We start from the raw sequence: 20589 nt of genomic DNA, 5'->3' as shown, positions 1-20589 counted from the left end.
CACAATGATGGGGAACGACGATGGCCCCCCATCATTGAACCCCTCAGATGCCGTGTTCATCATAGCATCTGATGCTACAATTGTGGGCTTTCAGGTGTTAATCCAGTAAAAAAATATAAAAAATGAATACATACTCACCTTACCCATTTGCTTGCGGAGAGACTATCGTGGCCACCTTGATTGAAGACACCGTACAAAATCTCATGCGGTGTGTGATGACATCATCATGCTGGCCTGGCACGGTGACGTCACTGCACCCGGCCAGCAAGCTGGTGTGGTGACATCACCCCATGCAAGATTTTGTGCGGTGTCTTCAATCAAGAAGGCCACGATGGCCTCTTTGCAAGCAAGTGGGGGAGGCGAGTATGTTTTTTTTCTGCAAATTCAGGAAAAATAGATTTGTTACCACAAAGTGTGAGGAAATTCAGATCAAAGTCAATTCATTTGGCTACGATTCGCTCAACACTACAGCAGATGTTTGACAATTTTAATTCACCATTTCGGATCAACTTCAGATGAACCATAGAGATCTCCAAACTATTGCCTGGCCCAGTGGCCTAGAATACTGTGCGCACATACGCGGCCTACTACGGGCTCTCCATAATAAGAGTACCTCTTAGATAATGCATATATATTGGCAAGAAACAGACATTTGTATACTAGTCAGTCTCTGTCTCACCTGAAATGAACCACAAATAAATTTTGTTTTGTGTGAATCTGAATTGGACTGAATCAAGAATCGGTAAAACCAGTTTGCTCATCCTTAGATCCATTATAAATGGATCAACATCGAAGTCTAATAGATCCCGATAAATTTATCGGATTTCCCATATTTTTCTAATAAGTTGAATATTGGTGGAAAGCAATGTAACTGATGTCCACTCATGGAATAATAAATCTCGTTGAAGTCAAAGACAGTCCCTTTCTGATATGAGTCACTGCTGATATCAGCCAGGGGAAATTGTAGGTCAACAGGTATTTCCCAATCAGGAGAAATGCAATATGACATAGCGGCATATGCCAGTCCATATAATGCTTGAGTATTTCAAGTCCAACAAAATGGCCCCTTTTTATGGCATCCTAATGCCTTTAAGTGTCTCTGTACTTTGGGGAGAAATTTGATATGTCATAGCGATTGATTAGATTTTTTGTAGACATAAAGAAACTTTTTGAGCTCAACGTCTAAGTGTGAAAAACTACCTATTTTATATTTTAAAGTGTCCGAATTGATTCATGAAAAAGATGAAGGATTACTATTCTAGTCACTGAACTCTACTGTATTTATGGTAATATAATAATTTCAAGAAACAAAATGTAACCATATTGTATCAGACAGCAATAAAGCATTAAAAAACCCTAATATAAGCCTCACCTCATTCTTTTCGAGCCGGCATTCCTCCATCATTTTATCTCCTTGTTCTTGAAAGGTAATGATAATAAGAGCCACAAATATATTGACGAAAAAAAAGGGGAAGACTACAAAATAGACGACATAAAAAATGGACATCTCCATGCGGTTGCTCCGACTTGGGCCCCTATCTTCTTCAGTCACATCCACTGAATGCTGAAGAACTCTAAAAAACAAAATATGCCCCCCACAGAAATGTAATTCCTCATCAGTGTGCAATATTCAGAATTATGTTTGTGTGAAAAATACTCACTGAGGCCAACCCTCCCCAGTAGACACTGTGAAGAGCGTAAGCAGCGCCCATATGATATTGTCATAGTGGAAATCATGTCTCTTCCACTCTCTCCTTTTTACTTCCATCTTGTTTTTCTCATGGTCTATATAACTTCCTCTAAAGGATAAAAGAGACAAGCTGTTTACATGCATTCCCAATCTTGAGAGTTGGCCTTTGGAGTCTCACAACAGTTCTGAAAATCTTTTTAAAGTTTATATCTTTTCTACTGTCTATGTACCACGATTGTCTTGACCTACAAATGTCTGGAGTCATTTCACCTTCTACCAGTGAAAATAATCACTTCCTGCATGTCAAGCTGGGGCCAGGAAGTGGAGAGCAGTGGGGACCAAAACAGCATCAGATCAGTAGCAGCTGGGAATCGATGAGGTTGAATATGGCTTCTATTATTTTTAACTCACTGTGAGCCATATATAAAAAATAATACTACTCGACAACACTTCTGAAGTTCTGATAGCCCACTAGCCACCACTTTATAGTTATCTGTTTATTATAATTATATATTAATATGACCTTACAGTATTCAAGTTTAAAGTGGATTTGTTTTACCATGCTGCCCTATGTAAGGACCACATATTACATCTACAGGTTTGTGCTACTAGTAGCCAAAATGGCACAGAAAATGTGTTGTTTGGCTACTAGGACCACCTAAAGAATACAATGGGCGCATAGCTTATGAGTCCAGGGTATTCATGAAGAGAGTACTCCCCCTCTCATGCAGGTTAATGTGTATATGTGCATACACAGCAGGTTGTCAATCATCTCCCTGGATGGAGAATGTTTCTCATGAAAACTCTGGACTGATAAGCTATGAATCTGGTGAATTTGTTCAAAGTCTTCGTAGCTGAACAGTGCAACATTGTTTTTGTGCTGTTTAGGCTAACTGAAGCATGGGCTTGTAGCTGTGATATGATGCATTTACAAAGGGCAGCATGTTACTCCATCATACAGCAAAGAAATTAGAGAAGAGAATACAAATACGCACCTTAGTGCCTGTTCTTTTTGAAATTGGAAAGTGTTTGGCTCTTCAGCTGTAACCCTCCGCCCCCCAATCCTCCCCTCTGCTGCCGACTTACATGGCTAGGAGTGTACACTGGGGTACCAGCTCTTGTGCTGTGTCTTTCTCTTCTTGGGACAAAGGCTTCACTGATGTAACGCCCCATGGATCCCTCTAAGCTGCTTTACATTCAAGTCTAATACCAGTCTGGAAATTATGCATGTGCACTACATCAATGGAACCCGCAACAGGAAGGTATTACTACTGTAACAGTTCCCCAGTGCACACTTTCAGCCAAATCAATCAACAGCAGAAGAGAGGGGTTAGGAAGGATTTACAGTTGAAAAGTTAGGACACCTTCCAGTTTCAGGAATGCCCAGCATGCACTTTGTTCATTTGCATGTGTTGCATGAGTTATCAAAACTTTAACTTCTCTGTTTTCCATGGGATATGATTGATGACTTTGGAATTATTTAAACTTAATTCCACAGGATCTATGTAGTGGTGTTAGAAGTTGGTGGACTCATGCTGACACATTCCCTTTAAACATCAGTTTTATATTTTATTAATTTACATTTCTATTTTTTTTGCATAAATAGCAGTGAAATTTGCATAACTAATACTAAAATATGTTTCTTTTAAGCCTCATGTATACAACTGTAATAGATCCATGCATGTGGCAAGGTTTATTCTAGTGGTTCTCTCCCTTTAATTCCTTGTAATGTAGTTGGTTATTGGTACCAGGTAAGTGTAGGCTGTATCAGCTATGTAACAGAGCCCAGGACCTGACCACCGCAGCAGCGCCTAGGTGCTGCCCAAGTTAACAACCACTGAAAAGAGGCTCTGAAACGTGTACTTAAGGTTATAATTACACCTATAATCGCCTCATACATCAACATGGAGGAAAAAGGAGTAAGAGACTGTCCTAGACAAAGTTACAAAGACTGCTTTTTTTTTTTAGCAAGAGCGGCTGAAAACCAGAAAAGTTCACAATAAATGGAGAATTGACTAATTGGGGAACCCTTTAATTAGATGGGCATCAACTGCTGACGCCATTGCCTTTAATGAAAAGACGACGTCGACGAGAGTAGAATTTCAAAGAGAAGATCAAGAGATGATCCTTATGAAAGAACCTCTTGTTAGTTCAACATACAGTACATAGAGTTGTTTATTTGTTTTTTTGAGAAGCCCAGTGGCGCCAAGCTGGTTTCCTGTTAAACAATGAGGGGTAGTATTCTTTAATTAAAGGGTTTCTATCACTTCGTTTCACCTATTTAGCTTTCAGACACTAGCGATCCGCTAGTGTCTGCTTTATCTAACCATCCTAATATAAGAGCTTATTGTCCTGCCGTTTAGCTAAAAAAATAACTTATATAGATATGCAAATGAGCCTCTAGGTGCTATGGGGGCGTGATTAGCACCTAGAGGCTCCGTCTACCTTAACAAACTGCCGCCGCCCAGCGCGTCCCTCCAGCCCGCCCATCTCCAGCTGAAGCGATCCTCTCCGTGCGCGTCTCTGTTCTGCGCATGCGCAGTGAATGTCTGATCGCTTCCCTGCTCAGACATCTCCACTGCGCCTGTTCCTCGGAGCACTATGACGTCATCGGCGCAGGCGCAGTGGAGATGTCTGAGCAGGGAAGCGATCAGACATTCACTGCGCATGCGCCGAATACGAGGAGCATCGCATTCCGGAGGAGATGGGCGGGCTGGAGGGACGCGCTGGGCGGCGGCAGTTTGTTAAGGTAGACGGAGCCTCTAGGTGCTAATCACGCCCCCATAGCACCTAGAGGCTCATTTGCATATCTATATAAGTTATTTTTTTAGCTAAACGGCAGGACAATAAGCTCTTATATTAGGATGGTTAGATAAAGCAGACACTAGCGGATCGCTAGTGTCTGAAAGCTAAATAGGTGAAACGAAGTGATAGAAACCCTTTAACAAGGTTTATAGGTTATGTAGAATAAGTTATTTTGTAAATACCAGGTACCAGGCCATGTTTCTGAGGTCTGAAGTAAATGTACACACATACTGCATACTGAAGACCTTTAGGAGGGGCTTTATAAAACATCTAGGCATGTAACCAAGACCTTCAGCTCCATTGAGGACATCAGGGTAAGATGTGTCTTGCTATCAACGCATCTATTTGTATCACATGGGCATTGGCCAGATGCCATATTGGGAGCTGGTCGATTGGGAGCTTGTTCATTTGTTCAGGGCTTTAGGTAACCGTTACGTGCTTTTCTCTTCATGTTATCTCTTGTATATCTGTATTCTATCATAGTTTAGTAAACGTTTTATGTACCTAAGCTATGTCAATAATATATAACCAGAAAGTCCTATTCTATATTCATCCATCATCATAACTAGAACAGCTCAAATATCAACCATATAAGCAGAAAGAATACCAAGAGCTTTTCATGTTTCCCATTAAAAACATGATTTTATTAATTAAATTTTAAAATTACCAACAGTTATTACATGGATCTAATAAATATGCCGGCGAAACTAGCAGGGCTGTACATACATAAGTAACATCTATATGTAAAAGTGATCTTCATCAGGATTGCCACATATTCACATTGTTTTGTGTATTATCACATATGTATGTGTATGTACAGCCTTGCGGGGTTCGCCATCATATTTATTGGATCCCTGTAATAACTGTTGGTATTTTCTAAATTCAATTAATAAAATCATGTTTTTAATGGGGAAAATGAAATGCTCTTGGTATTTTATCTAAGCCTTGTCTAGCCTATTTTGTTTCCGAATCTGAGAATTCATAATAATACACATAATAAGGTGCTCATAGCTGTGTATCTCTTTGTGCCTCATATTTTATCAGTTTTGCTATATTACACTGCATTCATTACATAGAAAGTGCCTCAAGAAGGAGCCATGTGATGGCACATGAGTCCGTGTATGTGGCCTTCCCACAGGTATGAGAAGAATATGTATACAGTATGTTGCAAATTAAATTCACACCATAGGTTCATCAATAGATTTACCTACCGCATGCAGTTTCTATATGAAGTTGCCTATTGGCAGGCATACAACATATGAAGTCTGCTACTGAGTTACTTAACGAGGACCTGTCACCTGACATGTCTGTTTTAGTTACTATTTACACCCCCACTTGTAATAAACATTTTGGAGCATCTATCTTTATGACTCTATGATGTGCCATTCCTATATTATTCCTATTAGAATTTATGAATGAATTGTTAGCAGTTTGCAATGAAGGTCCAGATGAGTGTTACTAGTTGGGAGTGGGTCCCTGCACAGTCTGATACTATCCAATCAGTGCTGCCAGTGTCAGACTGTGCACAGACACCCCCACAACTGGTAATACCCATTTGATTGTAAACTGCCAGCAATTCATTCTTAACTTAAAGAGTGACTAGCCTTCCAACAAACTCTGCATTAATTAATATTACAGTGTGTGTGTATGAGGAATAACATGTATGGTATGGTGAATGTCTAGTTTGCAGTTCTCCTACGTCTTGTGAGTGGACACCAGCTGCCATCTACTACACACAGAAAGTAGAGGAGAATCTTCTTCCTAACTGTCTACTGATTTATAACAAGCCCTAGGAAGCCCCAAAACATAGATGAGATTAAACAAGGTACTGAATATAGCACTTTCCTATGTAGCTTGCAGTTCCTTTAGTTTGTCTCCATGAGTCACCTGTCTCTCATGCTCCTGCTCACTGTTTCCCCTCCCCTCTCATAGACTTGTATTTACATGTCTAATATGATCCCTCTGTGACTCGAGACAGATTCAATGCATATTTCAAACGCAACAAGTAAGGGGGGGAGAGATAAACAGTTGATAACAAGAGAACTAAACATTTCTCTCTGATAAGACATATTACAAACTTTTCTGTGGTCATTTGCACTATTGATTTATGTAAAGTTGTATGAAAAGTTAGTGACATTTAAGAATTAAGAGGCACATTTATTAAGACCAGCATCTAAAACAACTAAGCTGGCAGTGGTTCCGCCGAAGTTACGAAGAGGCGCCGGCCTCTTTATAACTTCGGCGGATCCTCTGCCAGTTCTAAATGTCATTTAAAACTTTTTCTATGCCTGAAACAGGCAATCATCCCCTTCCCTGCCCACTATTTTAGACCTGGCATGAGCGGGGAGAAGTCGCAGATTGCGCCGCAATCTACACCTGAAATATAGGTGTATTTCAGCTTAATAATCGACCCCCTAATAGTCATAAAAATAAATGTTCCAGAATTGTTAATACAAGCGGAATGCATGTAGTTACCTAAACAAACATGTCAGGAGAGGTTGCAGGTCCTTTTTAAGACTATAAAAATTGTGACCTGGAGCCTCACTCTTGTGTTTTACTTTGAAACATGAATGATGTCTATGGTCTGCCCTTGTCATGATGTACAGTAGACAGGCAGTAATAGAATGATCCATTGATGTAAGAATTATGCATATGATTTTCCTTGTGCATTTCTGGCTGCATTGTGAGCGAGGAACATATCCCCAGAGACACATTAATTCTCAAGACGTACATGCATTCTTTCTCTGTATCCTTTGAGCTGTCTGTGCAGTAGAAGAACTTGCCCTTGAAAAGTTGAACAGCAATGACGGCGAATATAAACATGAAGAGTTTGTACACGATGAGGATATTAAAGACATTCTTCAAAGAGTTAACCACACAATCAAACACTGCCTGGGGAGAAGATCACAAAGTCAGTTTTCGCATGCAATAGTAAAAGACTAAAGTGACGATATTGTTACCAGCCTTTTACATACAACTGTATACTTATATACACACGAAATACAGAATATAAGGGTTGAGTTGTCACTTCGCTGTCAACTTTTAAATGCTCTGTTAAAGGTGGGGTCCGTAGACTGATGCGACAGGTGGTCGAAATGCCACCTACCATGCGGTGAGCAACAGTCGTACGATTTTACTGCAAAATCTCATGGTCATTGGCTTCACTGGTGGATGTAGCCAATGTGGTGGATGTGTTGTCTGGATGTGGCCTCAACCTTAGCCTTTTATTTATTTGGGAAAGCTGTGTGAAAATCAACTATTTGAATTTCAACATGCGTGATCCTTTCGTTTTCATGATACAAAAGCCACTATCGCTCACCTCATTCAGAACACATGTCTGAACTAAGCGTGTGCATGTATGGGGCTTTGAGAAAGATACCTGCTGACTGACAGCCACCTAGAGCGTATTGGCAGCCCTAAAGGGGTTATCAAACTTTTATAATGACCCCCCCCCACCAATGCCCGAGCACCTCATATAGGTTATAGTTACTCCGCTCCCCGACACCCGCATTGCTCTTGATCACCACACGGCCACAGCTGCTGAAGTTTTGATCCACGCAACGGGAGGTTCGGCCAATAGCAGGCCGCAACGGGGACGAGCCTCCTTAGCATCGCAGGTTACGCTAGGGAGGCTTGTCCCTGTCATGGCCTGCTATTGGCTGACCCCTGTTGCCGAGACAGGGAGATGCAGCGGCAGCCGTGCGGGGATCAGGAGCGATGCGGGAGCAGGGTAAGTATAACCTATATGAGGTGCCCGGGCATTGGAGGGGGGGGTTATTAAAGATGCTCTGTCAAAAAAGAAAATAAATTGTTTAAAGAGGATCTTTCACTAGAATAAAAAATCTAAACTAACTATACAGACATGGAGAGTGGCGCCCAGGGATCCCCCTGCACTTACTGTTATCCCTGGGCGCCGCTCCGTTCTCCCGGTATAGCCTCCGGTATCTTCACCTGCCAGCGTCTCCTTCTCCCATGCTGTAGCGCTGGCCAATCACAGCGCTCAGCTCATAGCCTGAGAGGCTTTTTTTTCTCGCTATGAGCTGAGCGCTGCGATTGGCCAGCGCTACAGCATGGGTGAATGAGACGCCGTCAGGTTCCCCTGGGTGGAGCCTAACTATGAAGATACCGGAGCCTATAACGGGAGAACGGAGCGGCGCCTGGGGATAACAGTAAGTGCAGGGAGATCCCTGGGCGCCGCTCTCCATGTCTGTATACTTAGTTTAGATGTTTTATTCTAGTGAAAGGTCCTCTTTAAATTACATTGTTAAAAGTTGGTCTTTTAAATTTTCCATGTCATTTTACTTGAACAAAAAATGAAATACTAGAAGCTGACACTTTTTGTTCTGTATAGATCACTTTGCAGCCTGTGTGGGGCCAGGCTCGGCAGTCATCTCATTACCATCACAGACAAGATTACAATGATAGCTAACACATTTATTGCAAAGTTGGAGGCAAATAAAACAGGACCACGCCACTGAAAATAGGTAATGTGGATAGCTCACTGCTCCTCCCCCTCACTGCACAGTGACCTTTGCATGTCACAGAGCATGACCACAATAATTTCCCATAGAGGTCATTTTCTGATTTTTGCAGTAGCTCAGGCAAGATCCCCACCACTAGTAATTTTCCTGGACCTTCCCACCCTTTAAAGACGACTTGGAGACAAAATATTACATGAAACTAGAGAAAATAGGTACCAATTTTAGGCTTAGGATCCATTTAAATAGCATTTTCCATTGTGGATCTATGTTTACCGGGACAAATCCAATTCTCACAGCAAAACCTTTGAATTTAGCATATCCTATACTGTGCATTAGTCACCATAAAGAAGGGTCACCGCCACCAGTCCTGATAATAGCCTCCTACGGTCACTGGGATTCAAGTATCCCAGTTTACAGTTCAAGCACAGCTACAATGGCACACTTACTACTGGAAAAGCTTCCCATTTAAAATAATCTATCTTAGGACACCCGCTCTGGACTGGCTTTGAAGCTGCAAGGCTTTGATAAGTAATTCCTCGAATCCTTTTGTTGATACACTCGTTTTCTTGTTACCTTCAGCTTTGGGAGACGTTTGATGGTTTTGAGCGGACGCAGCACTCGAAGAACACGCAAAGATTTAATTGTCTTGATGTCCCGGCCTTTGTTAGTCCTAGGAGATGCACCGCAAGTACATTATAAACAATGGAAAGGAAAGAATGATAAATCCAGGCATAATGACTTCCAGAAATATCTACATCAGACACAATGCAATGACATAGTCTGCAATCCCCCTGCTACACAGAAAGGACCTGCAGCATGAAATGTACTATTGTGTGGGTAGAAATGTAAGAAAATCAGGCTTTGTTCTGCTTTAAACCATTGCATAATTTCTGACAAAGTGGGAATATGTTTTTCCTAGGGTTACAATGACATGACGGAAGCATATCACCAGACAATGTTCATCTATAATGTTGTATGTGGACATAAATGGGTTAATTCTTCACAATACAAGCATATATTTACCCCAAGACATTCCTGAGTGTTCCAAGAAAGGAGGAAAGATGGCAGACAGAAAGTGAGAGAAAGTACTCCATGAGAATTGCTCATAATGCCATATAAACTCTATAATAACCAGACATTATGGTGGGTTGAAGTACTTACGCCAAGGCGAAAGCCACTAGGGCCCCCACTACTACCACAAAATCCAAGATATTCCAGAGGTCACGGAAATATGAGCCGTCATGTAGAATTAAACCTTGATCTATCATCTGCAGAGAAGGCAAATGTATAAGAATTAGGTAAAGGTTAAAGAAGCACTACCACAAAAAATGTTATTCTCTGATGTAAACTGTAGTGATGATCATTTTCTTACCCAGTGACTGTAATTCTCAATTATAACCTCCCATCTGATCCTCAGCTGTGGCATCTTATATGTGGACAGGAAGCCAGTTTCTCTATGTATTCCTATATGAGCCTCATTTTTTTCCCTTATAGGAATGAAAAGAGAAGTAGCCGACTTCCTGGCCTGTGTCAGTTGGAGAGGCAGAGTGTTGGTCACATGACACAGCTAAGGATCAGAAGGGAGGTTATAACTCACAAATACAGTCACCGGTACAATTTACATCATGGATCTTTCTAACAGGTCAGAGAATAAACATTTTTGTGGGAGTGCTCCTTTAATAATGTAAACCATGGCATTTTACCTATGGAGCTACTGCAAATGGGAATCACCATTAGTAATTGCACATTTACTTTCACAGTAGCGTTTTCGCTGGATCCAGCAGGGTTAGGCAAAAACGCTTCCGTTACTGATAATACAAACATCTGCATCCGTTATGAACGGATCCGGTTGTGTTATCTTTACCATAGCCAAGACTGATCCGTCATGACCCATAATGCAAGTCAATGGGGGATGGATCCGTTTTCTATTGTGTCTGATTGTGTCAGAAAAAAATTGATCCATCCCCATTGACTTGCATTATGGGTCATGACGGATCCGTCTTGCTCCGCATCCCAGGACGGAAAGCAAACTGCAGCATGCTGCAGTTTGCTCTCCGGTATGAGAATGGAACGGAATGCATTTTGGAGCATTCTGTTCTGTTTAATTACGTTTTGTCCCCATTGACAATGAATGGGGACAAAACGTAAGCGTTTTTTTCTGGTATTGAGACCCCATGACGGATCTCCATACCGGAAAATATTAAACATAGTGTGAAAGTAGTTAACAGGACTATTTTTTCCCATCATGTATAACTGAACCAAATGGAACCGTTATTTGTTTCCACAGACATGTATTAGGACGGAGCAAAACTGAATGCCTTTAAAGACTTCCATTTTGCATTCAATCCTAAAATTCCATTACATTCCGATTATAACTCTGTAATAACGGAACTTATAACTAGTGTTGAGCACGAATATTGGAAAAGCTAATTTATTTTTGCGAATCTTGTTTTTTTTTTGTTTTTTTTTAACACAGTAAAATATCAGGTGATCATCCCTCCCTTCCTCTAGCTTGTGGGCCAATGAGAAGGCTTTGTCACAGCTTAGCAACATCCCTAGCAACCAATAGAAAAGTTGCCTACCCCACGCCGGTTTACACGAATAATACATTGACGATTTTCGTAATCAAGAATATAATCTCAAATTCACGAATACAGTGGGTTGCGAAAGTTTGGGCAACCTTGTTAATCGTCATGATTTTCCTGTATAAATCATTGGTTGTTACGATAAAAAATGTCAGTTAAATATATCATATAGGAGACACACACAGTGATATTTGAGAAGTGAAATGAAGTTTATTGGATTTACAGAAAGTGTGCTATAATTGTTTAAACAAAATTAGGCAGGTGCATAAATTTGGGCACTGTTGTCATTTTATTGATTCCAGAACCTTTAGAACTAATTATTGGAACTCAAATTGACCTCTGACCTACATACACAGGTGAATCCAATTATGAGAAAGAGTATTTATGGGGGTCAATTGTAAGTTTCCCTCCTCTTTTAATTTTTTCTGAAGAGTAGCAACATGGGGGTCTCAAAACAACTCTCAAATGACCTGAAGACAAAGATTGTTCACCATCATGGTTTAGGGGAAGGATACAGAAAGCTGTCTCAGAGATTTCAGCCGTCTGTTTCCACAGTTAGGAACATATTGAGGAAATGGAAGACCACAGGCTCAGTTCAAGTTAAGGCTCGAAGTGGCAGACCAAGAAAAATCTCGGATAGACAGAAGCGACGAATGGTGAGAACAGTCAGAGTCAACCCACAGACCAGCACCAAAGACCTACAACATCATCTTGCTGCAGATGGAGTCACTGTGCATCGTTCAACCATTCGGCGCACTTTACACAAGGAGATGCTGTATGCGAGAGTGATGCAGAGGAAGCCTTTTCTCCGCCCACAGCACAAAAAGTGCCGCTTGAGGTGGGCTAAAGCACATTTGGACAAGCCAGCTTCATTTTGGAATAAGGTGCTGTGGACTGATGAAACTAAAACTGAGTTATTTGGCCATAACAAGGGGCGTTATGCATGGAGGAAAAAGAACACAGCATTCCAAGAAAAACACCTGCTACCTACAGTAAAATATGGTGGTGGTTCCATCATGCTGTGGGGCTGTGGGGCCAGTGCAGGGACTGGGAATCTTGTCAAAGTTGAGGGACGCATGGATTCCACTCAGTATCAGCAGATTCTGGAGACCAATGTCCAGGAACCAGTGACAAAGCTGAAGCTGCGCCGGGGCTGGATCTTTCAACAAGACAACGACCCTAAACACTGCTCAAAATCCACTAAGGCATTTATGCAGAGGAACAAGTACAACGTTCTGGAATGGCCATCTCAGTCCCCAGACCAGAATATAATTGAAAATCTGTGGTGTGACTTAAAGAGAGCTGTCCATGCTCGGAAGCCATCAAACCTGAATGAACTAAAGATGTTTTGTAAAGAGGAATGGTCCAAAATACCTTCAACCAGAATCCAGACTCTCATTGGAACCTACAGGAAGCATTTAGAGGCTGTAATTTCTGCAAAAGGAGGATCTACTAAATATTGATTTCATTTCTTTTTTTGTGGTGCCCAAATGTATGCACCTGCCTAATTTTGTTTAAACAATTATAGCACACTTTCTGTAAATCCAATAAACTTCATTTGACTTCTCAAATATCACTGTGTGTGTCTCCTATATGATATATTTAACTGACATTTTTTATCGTAACAACCAACGATTTATACAGAAAAATCATGACGATTAACAAGGTTGCCCAAACTTTCGCATCCCACTGTATATGATGAATATTTTACAAAATATTCACGAAATATTTAGCAAATTCAAATATTGCCTCTGCAGCTCGTCACTACTTATAACAGAATTCCATAACGCAAATGCGAACCCGACCTGTCACCTCTCATGACCTGTCTCCTCTCGTGACCTGTCTGTTTTAGTTACTACTTATATCCCTTTTAAAAAAAACTATTCTGAACCATCTACAGTATTTATGTGACTCTATGTGAGCAGAGTGCTAACCACAGTGATAACTACTGATTTTAGAAAGTTCTTGGATTCCCTTTGCAATAACAAATCTTGGGGATCTATTCTTATGACTTTATGTTGTGACATCCCTTGTGCTAGGAGTTATGAATGAATTGCTAGCAGTTTGCAATGAAAGTCCAGATGGGTGTTACCAGTTGGGTGTGTGTCCCTGCACAGTCTCATTTTATCATATTATCCAATCAGTGTTACTAGTGTCAGACTTGTCAGACTGTGCAGGGACAACCTCCCCCCCCCCCCCCCCCCAGCCCGCCCGCCCAATTAAAAAAAAAAAAGTGGTATAAAAGCTTAATAATAGGAATGTTTGAACTATTCTCCCCATCCTCTACCAAAAGCTGCCAGCAATTTAGCATTGTCAAAACTGCTGCCAGATTCCCTTATTGTTTGTAGCCCATTATATGTTGGATTACACTAAACATTTAGGGGCACATTTATTAAGACCTGCCCTAAGCTGGCAGTGGATCCGCTGAAGTTATATGAAGAGGCGCCGGTCTCTCATCCAGTGCCAACTTAAATGTAAGCCAGCTTCCTTGCTGTATTACATTTAGACCATTTTCTAAAATAGGCGTAGAAAATGATGAATGAGATGGGCCTGCCGGCACGTCCCCTTCCTCGCCCAGAATTTTAGACCTGGCGTGAGCGGGGCGAAGTTGCAGATAGCGGCTCAACTAACCGTTGCGCAGCCTAAGATAGGCATATTTCAGCATTCCTAATATAGGCGTATTTCAGTATAATAAATGACCCCCTTAGAACTGTGACACATCAGGGCAATATTTAGCAAATATTTGATCCGTTTCTAACAGTGAAAGTCTTTGGTATGTGCCGTCGATAATTAATAGATTGAGTTGCACTGGAATTTTGAAAAGTTAGTGGCGATTTATGTGAAAAGCTCTTGCGAGTTTCTTACTTTAATAACCATCTCAAAAGTGAAGACTCCAGTAAAGACATAATCGAAATAACGGAGAACCTGTATGAAAATAATAGAGAACATGAGCAAAGCCAAACGATTTAGAGCCATACAGATATGTAATTAATGCACAACCACTTACCTTGTTGTGATCAGAGTTGGTCAGCACAGGGTCTTCTGCTGCTAAAGCTATACTGCTAGCGGCGATCACAAGTAAGATGCACATTTCAAAATAACGTAGGTTCACAATATAATGACATACTTTCCTTATCCTAAAGATAAAAATAGAGGTTTGGAAATTGAAAGATTGAATTGCACTTGTTGAAGTATCTGTCAATAAACACATTATCCCCGAATAGGCCAGCAAACTTGAGACTAAGGCTACTTTTATACTTGGGTTGTTAATTCTGTTATTGGGATCCAGCAGTGGATCTCAATACCGGAATTAAACGGTTCCGTTTTTATTTTTCACATCAGGATGCATCCGTTCCGTTAGAATACAGTTGTGTGAAATCAAAACAGAAAAAAAAGGATCCATCACTGAATACATTGAACATTAATGGATGAAGGATCCATTTTTTAGGCTCCTAATAAAACAGATTTTTTTTCCGTTTTTATGACCGGACACAAAACTGCAGCTTGCATCGGTTTTGTGTCCGGTTACAAAACAGAATGCTGACGGAACGGAAGACATGCTGAACGGATCTCTTTCCATTCAGAATGCATGAGGACTAAACGGAAACGTTTTTTTCCAGTACTGAGATCCTCTGCCATATCTCAATACCGGAAAACAACAACTCAAGTGTGAAAGTAGCCTCAAGCTGGCCATACACTTTACATAGCTTTGGTGAATAACTTATATGACAGACAGCTATTCCTCACAATCTCCCCCATACTAATGTACATTTGGCTAAGCCCTGTGTGCAATTTTGTTTAATAGGGAGATAATCTGGTGCTAGACACCTCTGGCTCATCACTCCTGTGAACAAAATGCTTGGACACTTTGAAATTCAATAAACAAATCTTTCTCTTTCCTGATACTGCATACATATTAGATGGTCAGCCACTCTCAATGAAATTAATAGGTTAAGTTGACATTATTTAAAAGAGTCATTGTACTTTCAGACTGTTTCATTATATTTAATAAAGAATGATGTAACTATGTAAAATTTCTAAATCACTTCATTTAAAAAATCTGCCTGCATCCCCTTGAAAAAAGCTGTAAAGTTATTGCCACTAGGGGTCTCACTTCCACCTAACGTGCAGTCCGCTGCCTGTTGTCAAGTCCCTGGTAACAGAGACTCTGAACTCCTGAGCCTGATAGAAGCACTGCCTATACACTGCTTCTGAAGAGCAGAGAAGCTCCTGTATGTCTGTAAGCCTGATCTCTCCCTACTTGTCAGCTTTCTGAGCTCCCTAGATGAAAACAAACATGTGCCATGTAAAGGAAGTGAGGTCACTGCATACAATGCTGGCAGATTTCACAGAAGGGAGACACCCACTGCTTTTGAGTGAAATGCATCTAGCTGTGCAGTTTAAACAGGGAATAATATGGTTGAAAGAGACTTTAGGGAAACAACAGTTCCTTCACAGTTATGGTTGTACAAAGAAGCACAGCCATTATGCAAGCTGTTTTTGAAAACTCAGGTACGCTTTAATGTGTATGGCCACCTCTATATTTAGAAGACATTGAGTAATTTTACCAAGTAGTAGTATGCTCAAGTTTATTAAAGGAAGCCTGTCAGCAGTTTTGACCCCTCAAAGGTGATAGGAGGAGCAATGTAAGCATACCTGGGGTGATGGTCATAGAGGGCTCATGATGGAGAAATCCAACTTTTAATCTTCACTCTGCATCATGATCACAAGTGCCATGGAGGAGTTGTCAGTGCCCTTCGGGTCTCTGCACTAAACTGTTCTCAACTCCCTCCCTTCTGAATGAAGGCTCTAGCAGTCTCCAAATCAGATGCTACAACTGTCACTCAGAGCAGAGGGAAGTGACTGGGGAAGTATTCAGTAGAGAGAGCTAAGGGCATTGAACATGAAATGACCACCTTCATGGCAGTTGCAGTTACGGCATCGGAGGGATTAAAAGTTGGTCAAGATTTCTTGGTCATAAAACCTGTATGCACTTCTATACAGCGCCATGAGCAGTTTTGAGGAGTTAAAACTGCTGATAGACTTCACTTTGGGGAATGCCAAAGGTATGATAAAGACGTACGGATTGGTAGAGCTGAAGATAAGCATTGAACTGTATGGTACAATGGCTTTGGGGGACTCTAATAGTTTTTCTTTTCTTTTCACTGTCCTCTCTTCTACATCCTCAGGTTCCTCTTCATCCTCCTTTTCTTGTTCCTGACATACAAGAGCAACCTCTCCATCCTTTCCTTCATTCACTATAGCAAAAAACAAAACAAAACATCAATGTTGACTGTCTGGGAGACCATGGTGAATTCAGACAGATCAGCAGAGAGCATATTTATTGGTTAAAGCAGTAGAAATGTAATAGGACAACACAGACAGCTAGACGAGTCCTCACTCTGTACCACGGTGCAGTCGGAATGCATCCCAACATCTGGTATGGTGATCACTGTGCTCTCTGTGATCCTCTCAGTGCTGCTAGACACGTCAGCCAAACTACAGCTGGTGGGATTTGGACTTTCCTCTTGACTTCGCAGACTGCCCAGTAAGGCCTGCTCACTGCAATCCATGTCTGGGGGGCTGCCATTCCTCCCATGGCTCATTTCCTGCAAAGGAGCAGTGTTGGGACCAGTGCTCTCACATCCCACTGTCCTGTCATTTCTTCCACACCAAAAAATGGTGTGACATAACAAAAAGAGAAAATAATGGTGAGAATACTGATGGGTGAAAGAAGTTGATGTGATGGAAAGACACAATAATGCAAAAATGTATCTGGGTAAAGCAAGTTGTTCTGGTAAACAATAAAGGGGATTCGACACTTGCTTGAGCATTACAGCCCCTTTAATCAGCCAATATGCCAAAAGTCAATAAATGAACAATTTACTAGGCCATAATGTAAGACTAATGTGAACATGATTAACAGTAGTGCCAATCTTAGGAAAGAGTAACACTCTTAAATAAAAGAATTTATGAGATCCATAAACGTTTAGAATTCAGCATTGGTTTGTGCCATTTTCATAGTCCTGCCCCAGTCTGTCTTCGACAGTTCTTGGCAAAACTGATTGTAGAAGAGATGTTTAAAGGGTTGTCCGGGATTATAATATTGATGGTCTACCCTTGATGGAAAGACCATCAATATTTGATCGGCAGAGATCCAACACCCTGCCCATGAGATGTTTTACAGTAACGCCGGCACCTGAAGTCGGCATCGGGACTACAGAGTTCTGTTTAGTGTGTACTGGACAGAGGTGATACCTACAGTGCTGCTCCCATTTACTTCTTTGGGAGCAGCTTTGCAGTTGTCTGCTCTGTCCACTATACAGTAGCAATGGATGGAGCTATATAGTTCCACTGCTGGAGTCACTCTGAAAAAGCTTATCAGCAGGAGTGCAGGGTGTTAGACCCCTGTTGATCAGATATTGATGGACTATTTATTTAAAATGGACTCACAAATATATATAATATATATATATATATATATATATATGCAAGTGCCAGCTGCACCCACCCCCTAGGCAGCTCTGCAAGTGGAGAGATCCACAGATAGAAAACTACCTCTATTTCACAGTACTTCAGAAAAAGAGAGAGAAAGACCAAGAAGGTCCAGAATCTGCATGGATGAACATTGGAGTGTGTAGTGAGCGATATTGTTAAAACACCCTTCACACTTGGACACCATATGGCCCACCATATCTTTATCCTTTACCCCTCAGCTGGGGATTACTGCCACCATTGCAAGAATAATATTGCCAGCCTTAGATTCAGCATAGAGAGACTTTGCAGAGATAGATGAAAGGAGTACTACACTACCCAGCCTGGCCTACATTGACACATTGTTATCTGGGAGGATTTCCAATGTCATTTGTTTGGAACTGTGTTTTGATAGTGTTGGATGAACTACAACTCCCATTCTTCACTTAAGTAAAGAAAGACTTGTTTATTTCTGCAACTGTTCTGGTTACTGACTCCAGCACCATACGTCAGCCACAGCACCTACATCATCTGCCGTGCACCCGTATAACACTAATAACACCAAGGGTACGCCAACTACCTTTAGGGTGCACCTGAGGGAAGAAACTTATCACTTTCCTGGCCTTAACATCGGTGCGTGGATTGTTACTGTGAATAATTATTGCAGCTAGAGCCATTTCTAATTGCATCCTCTACTCTCACTCCTCCAGGCTTGCAGCAAAATCTGGCATCACAAACAGGATACAAATTATCTGTGCCCTACCAAGCAAGTGGCCTTACTACTGGGTTAGAAGACCTATAGACTTTATTGTGCTGCCAGGGCATGTTTTTTGTAGCGCTAACGGCCACACTGCTGCAGAGACTCATTGTGGTGTTATCACTCATCCCAGCATGCTGTCAAGTCATAGAGTAGCATTATTGGCTGTGCGCTGGCACACAAGAGGTTAGTCAGCAGTACCATCTAGGCTTCGCTCCGTCTATCCATGTACAGGAATCGGTGAGAATACGCCCTGCTGGTAGCAGAAAAATCAACAGTTCAATTACCCTGGAAAAACTACAGTCTCGCAAGCGGAACCAAAGTGTCTATAACAAGTTCCTGGGGGCACAGAAAAAGGAACCATTCCTTTCCAGACCTTTGAGGCATCTTGGAAATAGACACTAATGCATTAATCCTACTATATGGGACCCAAGATTGAAGTGCCAGGTAAACTGCACACCTTTGCTACATCCACTGTGCCGCAGTTGCAACCCTTAAAGGAGCCACGTAACATGTATGCTGCCATTGCCCATTTCAACATACCTCAAAAGTGTACAATAGCCTCCCACAGACCTAAGCATCTGAAAGAGCACATCATTAACCATGTCTAACAGTGAGAACAATATTTAGCTGCAGCAACCCTGTAACTACTGCTGCAACTCCATGCTTAATGTCTCCTACTATGCTGTACTATTTTGCAGTACCATGGCTCTCATGCCACATGGGAGAGCTCCATACTCTAAGAGACTTCAAAGATGTTACCTACCTTCAAGTTGTACCCTGTAACCGCAGACTAGAAAATAGAAATTCTAATTGGTCGACTAGAAGGAGCTTCACTTCATGAAGTCTGGTCAGAGAAAAGCATCCTTGACTAATTTAGAACAACCTTTGAGAATAGAACTGCTTGAAAACTGAAAATACCATTCTTTGGCAAAAGACAACAGCCCAAGGAGTCACCTAGAGATTATTATTTGTCTTTGCAAGAATCCCTGAGGGCTGTCATCCACATAGACCCTCGTGAGGCCGAGCAACCAAAACCAAATCTTAAGGAAAAAGTTAATAGAAGATACTGCTATAGAGACTCTAGCAAAATGTTGTCTGCTCAACACCCAGACACCCCTTTCCTAGACTTCAAGGTAACTAGAAACTTCAAATATGCCAAGGTGGGCAGAACATTATATAGGAGACCTGATTACTTCAGCAGAACAAATTAAAGGCGTATTCAGGATGGTGAAGCAATATCATCAAGCTTTCAGCAACAAGCCTACATCCACTGGACTTTGGCAAAGACAGGCTCATACTATTCAAACTGGCTCATAGCCTCCAATTAAAGAGACAAATAACCCTATACCACCTGCCATGTACCAGTTAGTCGAGAAAATGATCCAATAAATGAAAAAGGCAAACATCATCCAAGACAGACACACCCCATGGGCTGCCCCCTTAGTCCTGGTCAAAGAGAAAGATGAATGCATTTGATTCTGTGTGAGCTATCAAAAAATTAACAGTATAAAGCACAAAGATGCATACCCCTTGCCATTCATTGAAGTATCTTTGACAGCTCTTGCATCTGCTGCCTACTTCTCTACACTGGACCAGTTGCTACTGGCAAGTACCCATGGCACCCAAGGACAGAGAGAAGACTGCCTTCACTAATCCCATTGGCTCGTTCATGTTCAATTATATTCCATTTGGACTCTGCAATGCATCAGGAATTTTCAAGAGATTAATGGCACAACATCTTGGTCACAAAAACTTTGAGACCGTTTTGTTGTACCTAGACAATGTGATTGTCTA

General features: G+C 41.4%; 1 protein-coding gene across 1 annotated transcript in view; it reads right to left on the bottom strand.

The window, feature by feature from the left end:
- The window catches only part of CACNA1E (calcium voltage-gated channel subunit alpha1 E), a 638268-nt gene that overhangs the window by 67339 nt on the left and 550340 nt on the right, over positions 1-20589 (bottom strand). Inside the window, exons 21-30 of the mRNA XM_040406914.1 lie at positions 16963-17225; positions 16645-16819; positions 14569-14698; positions 14427-14486; positions 10138-10244; positions 10000-10011; positions 9550-9646; positions 7227-7387; positions 1662-1799; positions 1373-1574 (exon numbers count right to left, since the gene is read on the bottom strand). Of these exons, the coding sequence (XP_040262848.1) occupies positions 1373-1574; positions 1662-1799; positions 7227-7387; positions 9550-9646; positions 10000-10011; positions 10138-10244; positions 14427-14486; positions 14569-14698; positions 16645-16819; positions 16963-17225 (1345 nt within the window). The remainder of the gene's footprint in view (positions 1-1372; positions 1575-1661; positions 1800-7226; positions 7388-9549; positions 9647-9999; positions 10012-10137; positions 10245-14426; positions 14487-14568; positions 14699-16644; positions 16820-16962; positions 17226-20589) is intronic.

The sequence above is a fragment of the Bufo bufo genome, chromosome 9, assembly GCF_905171765.1.
Source record: "Bufo bufo chromosome 9, aBufBuf1.1, whole genome shotgun sequence".
NCBI lineage: Eukaryota > Metazoa > Chordata > Amphibia > Anura > Bufonidae > Bufo > Bufo bufo.
This window is presented reverse-complemented; position numbering and strand designations above follow the sequence as displayed.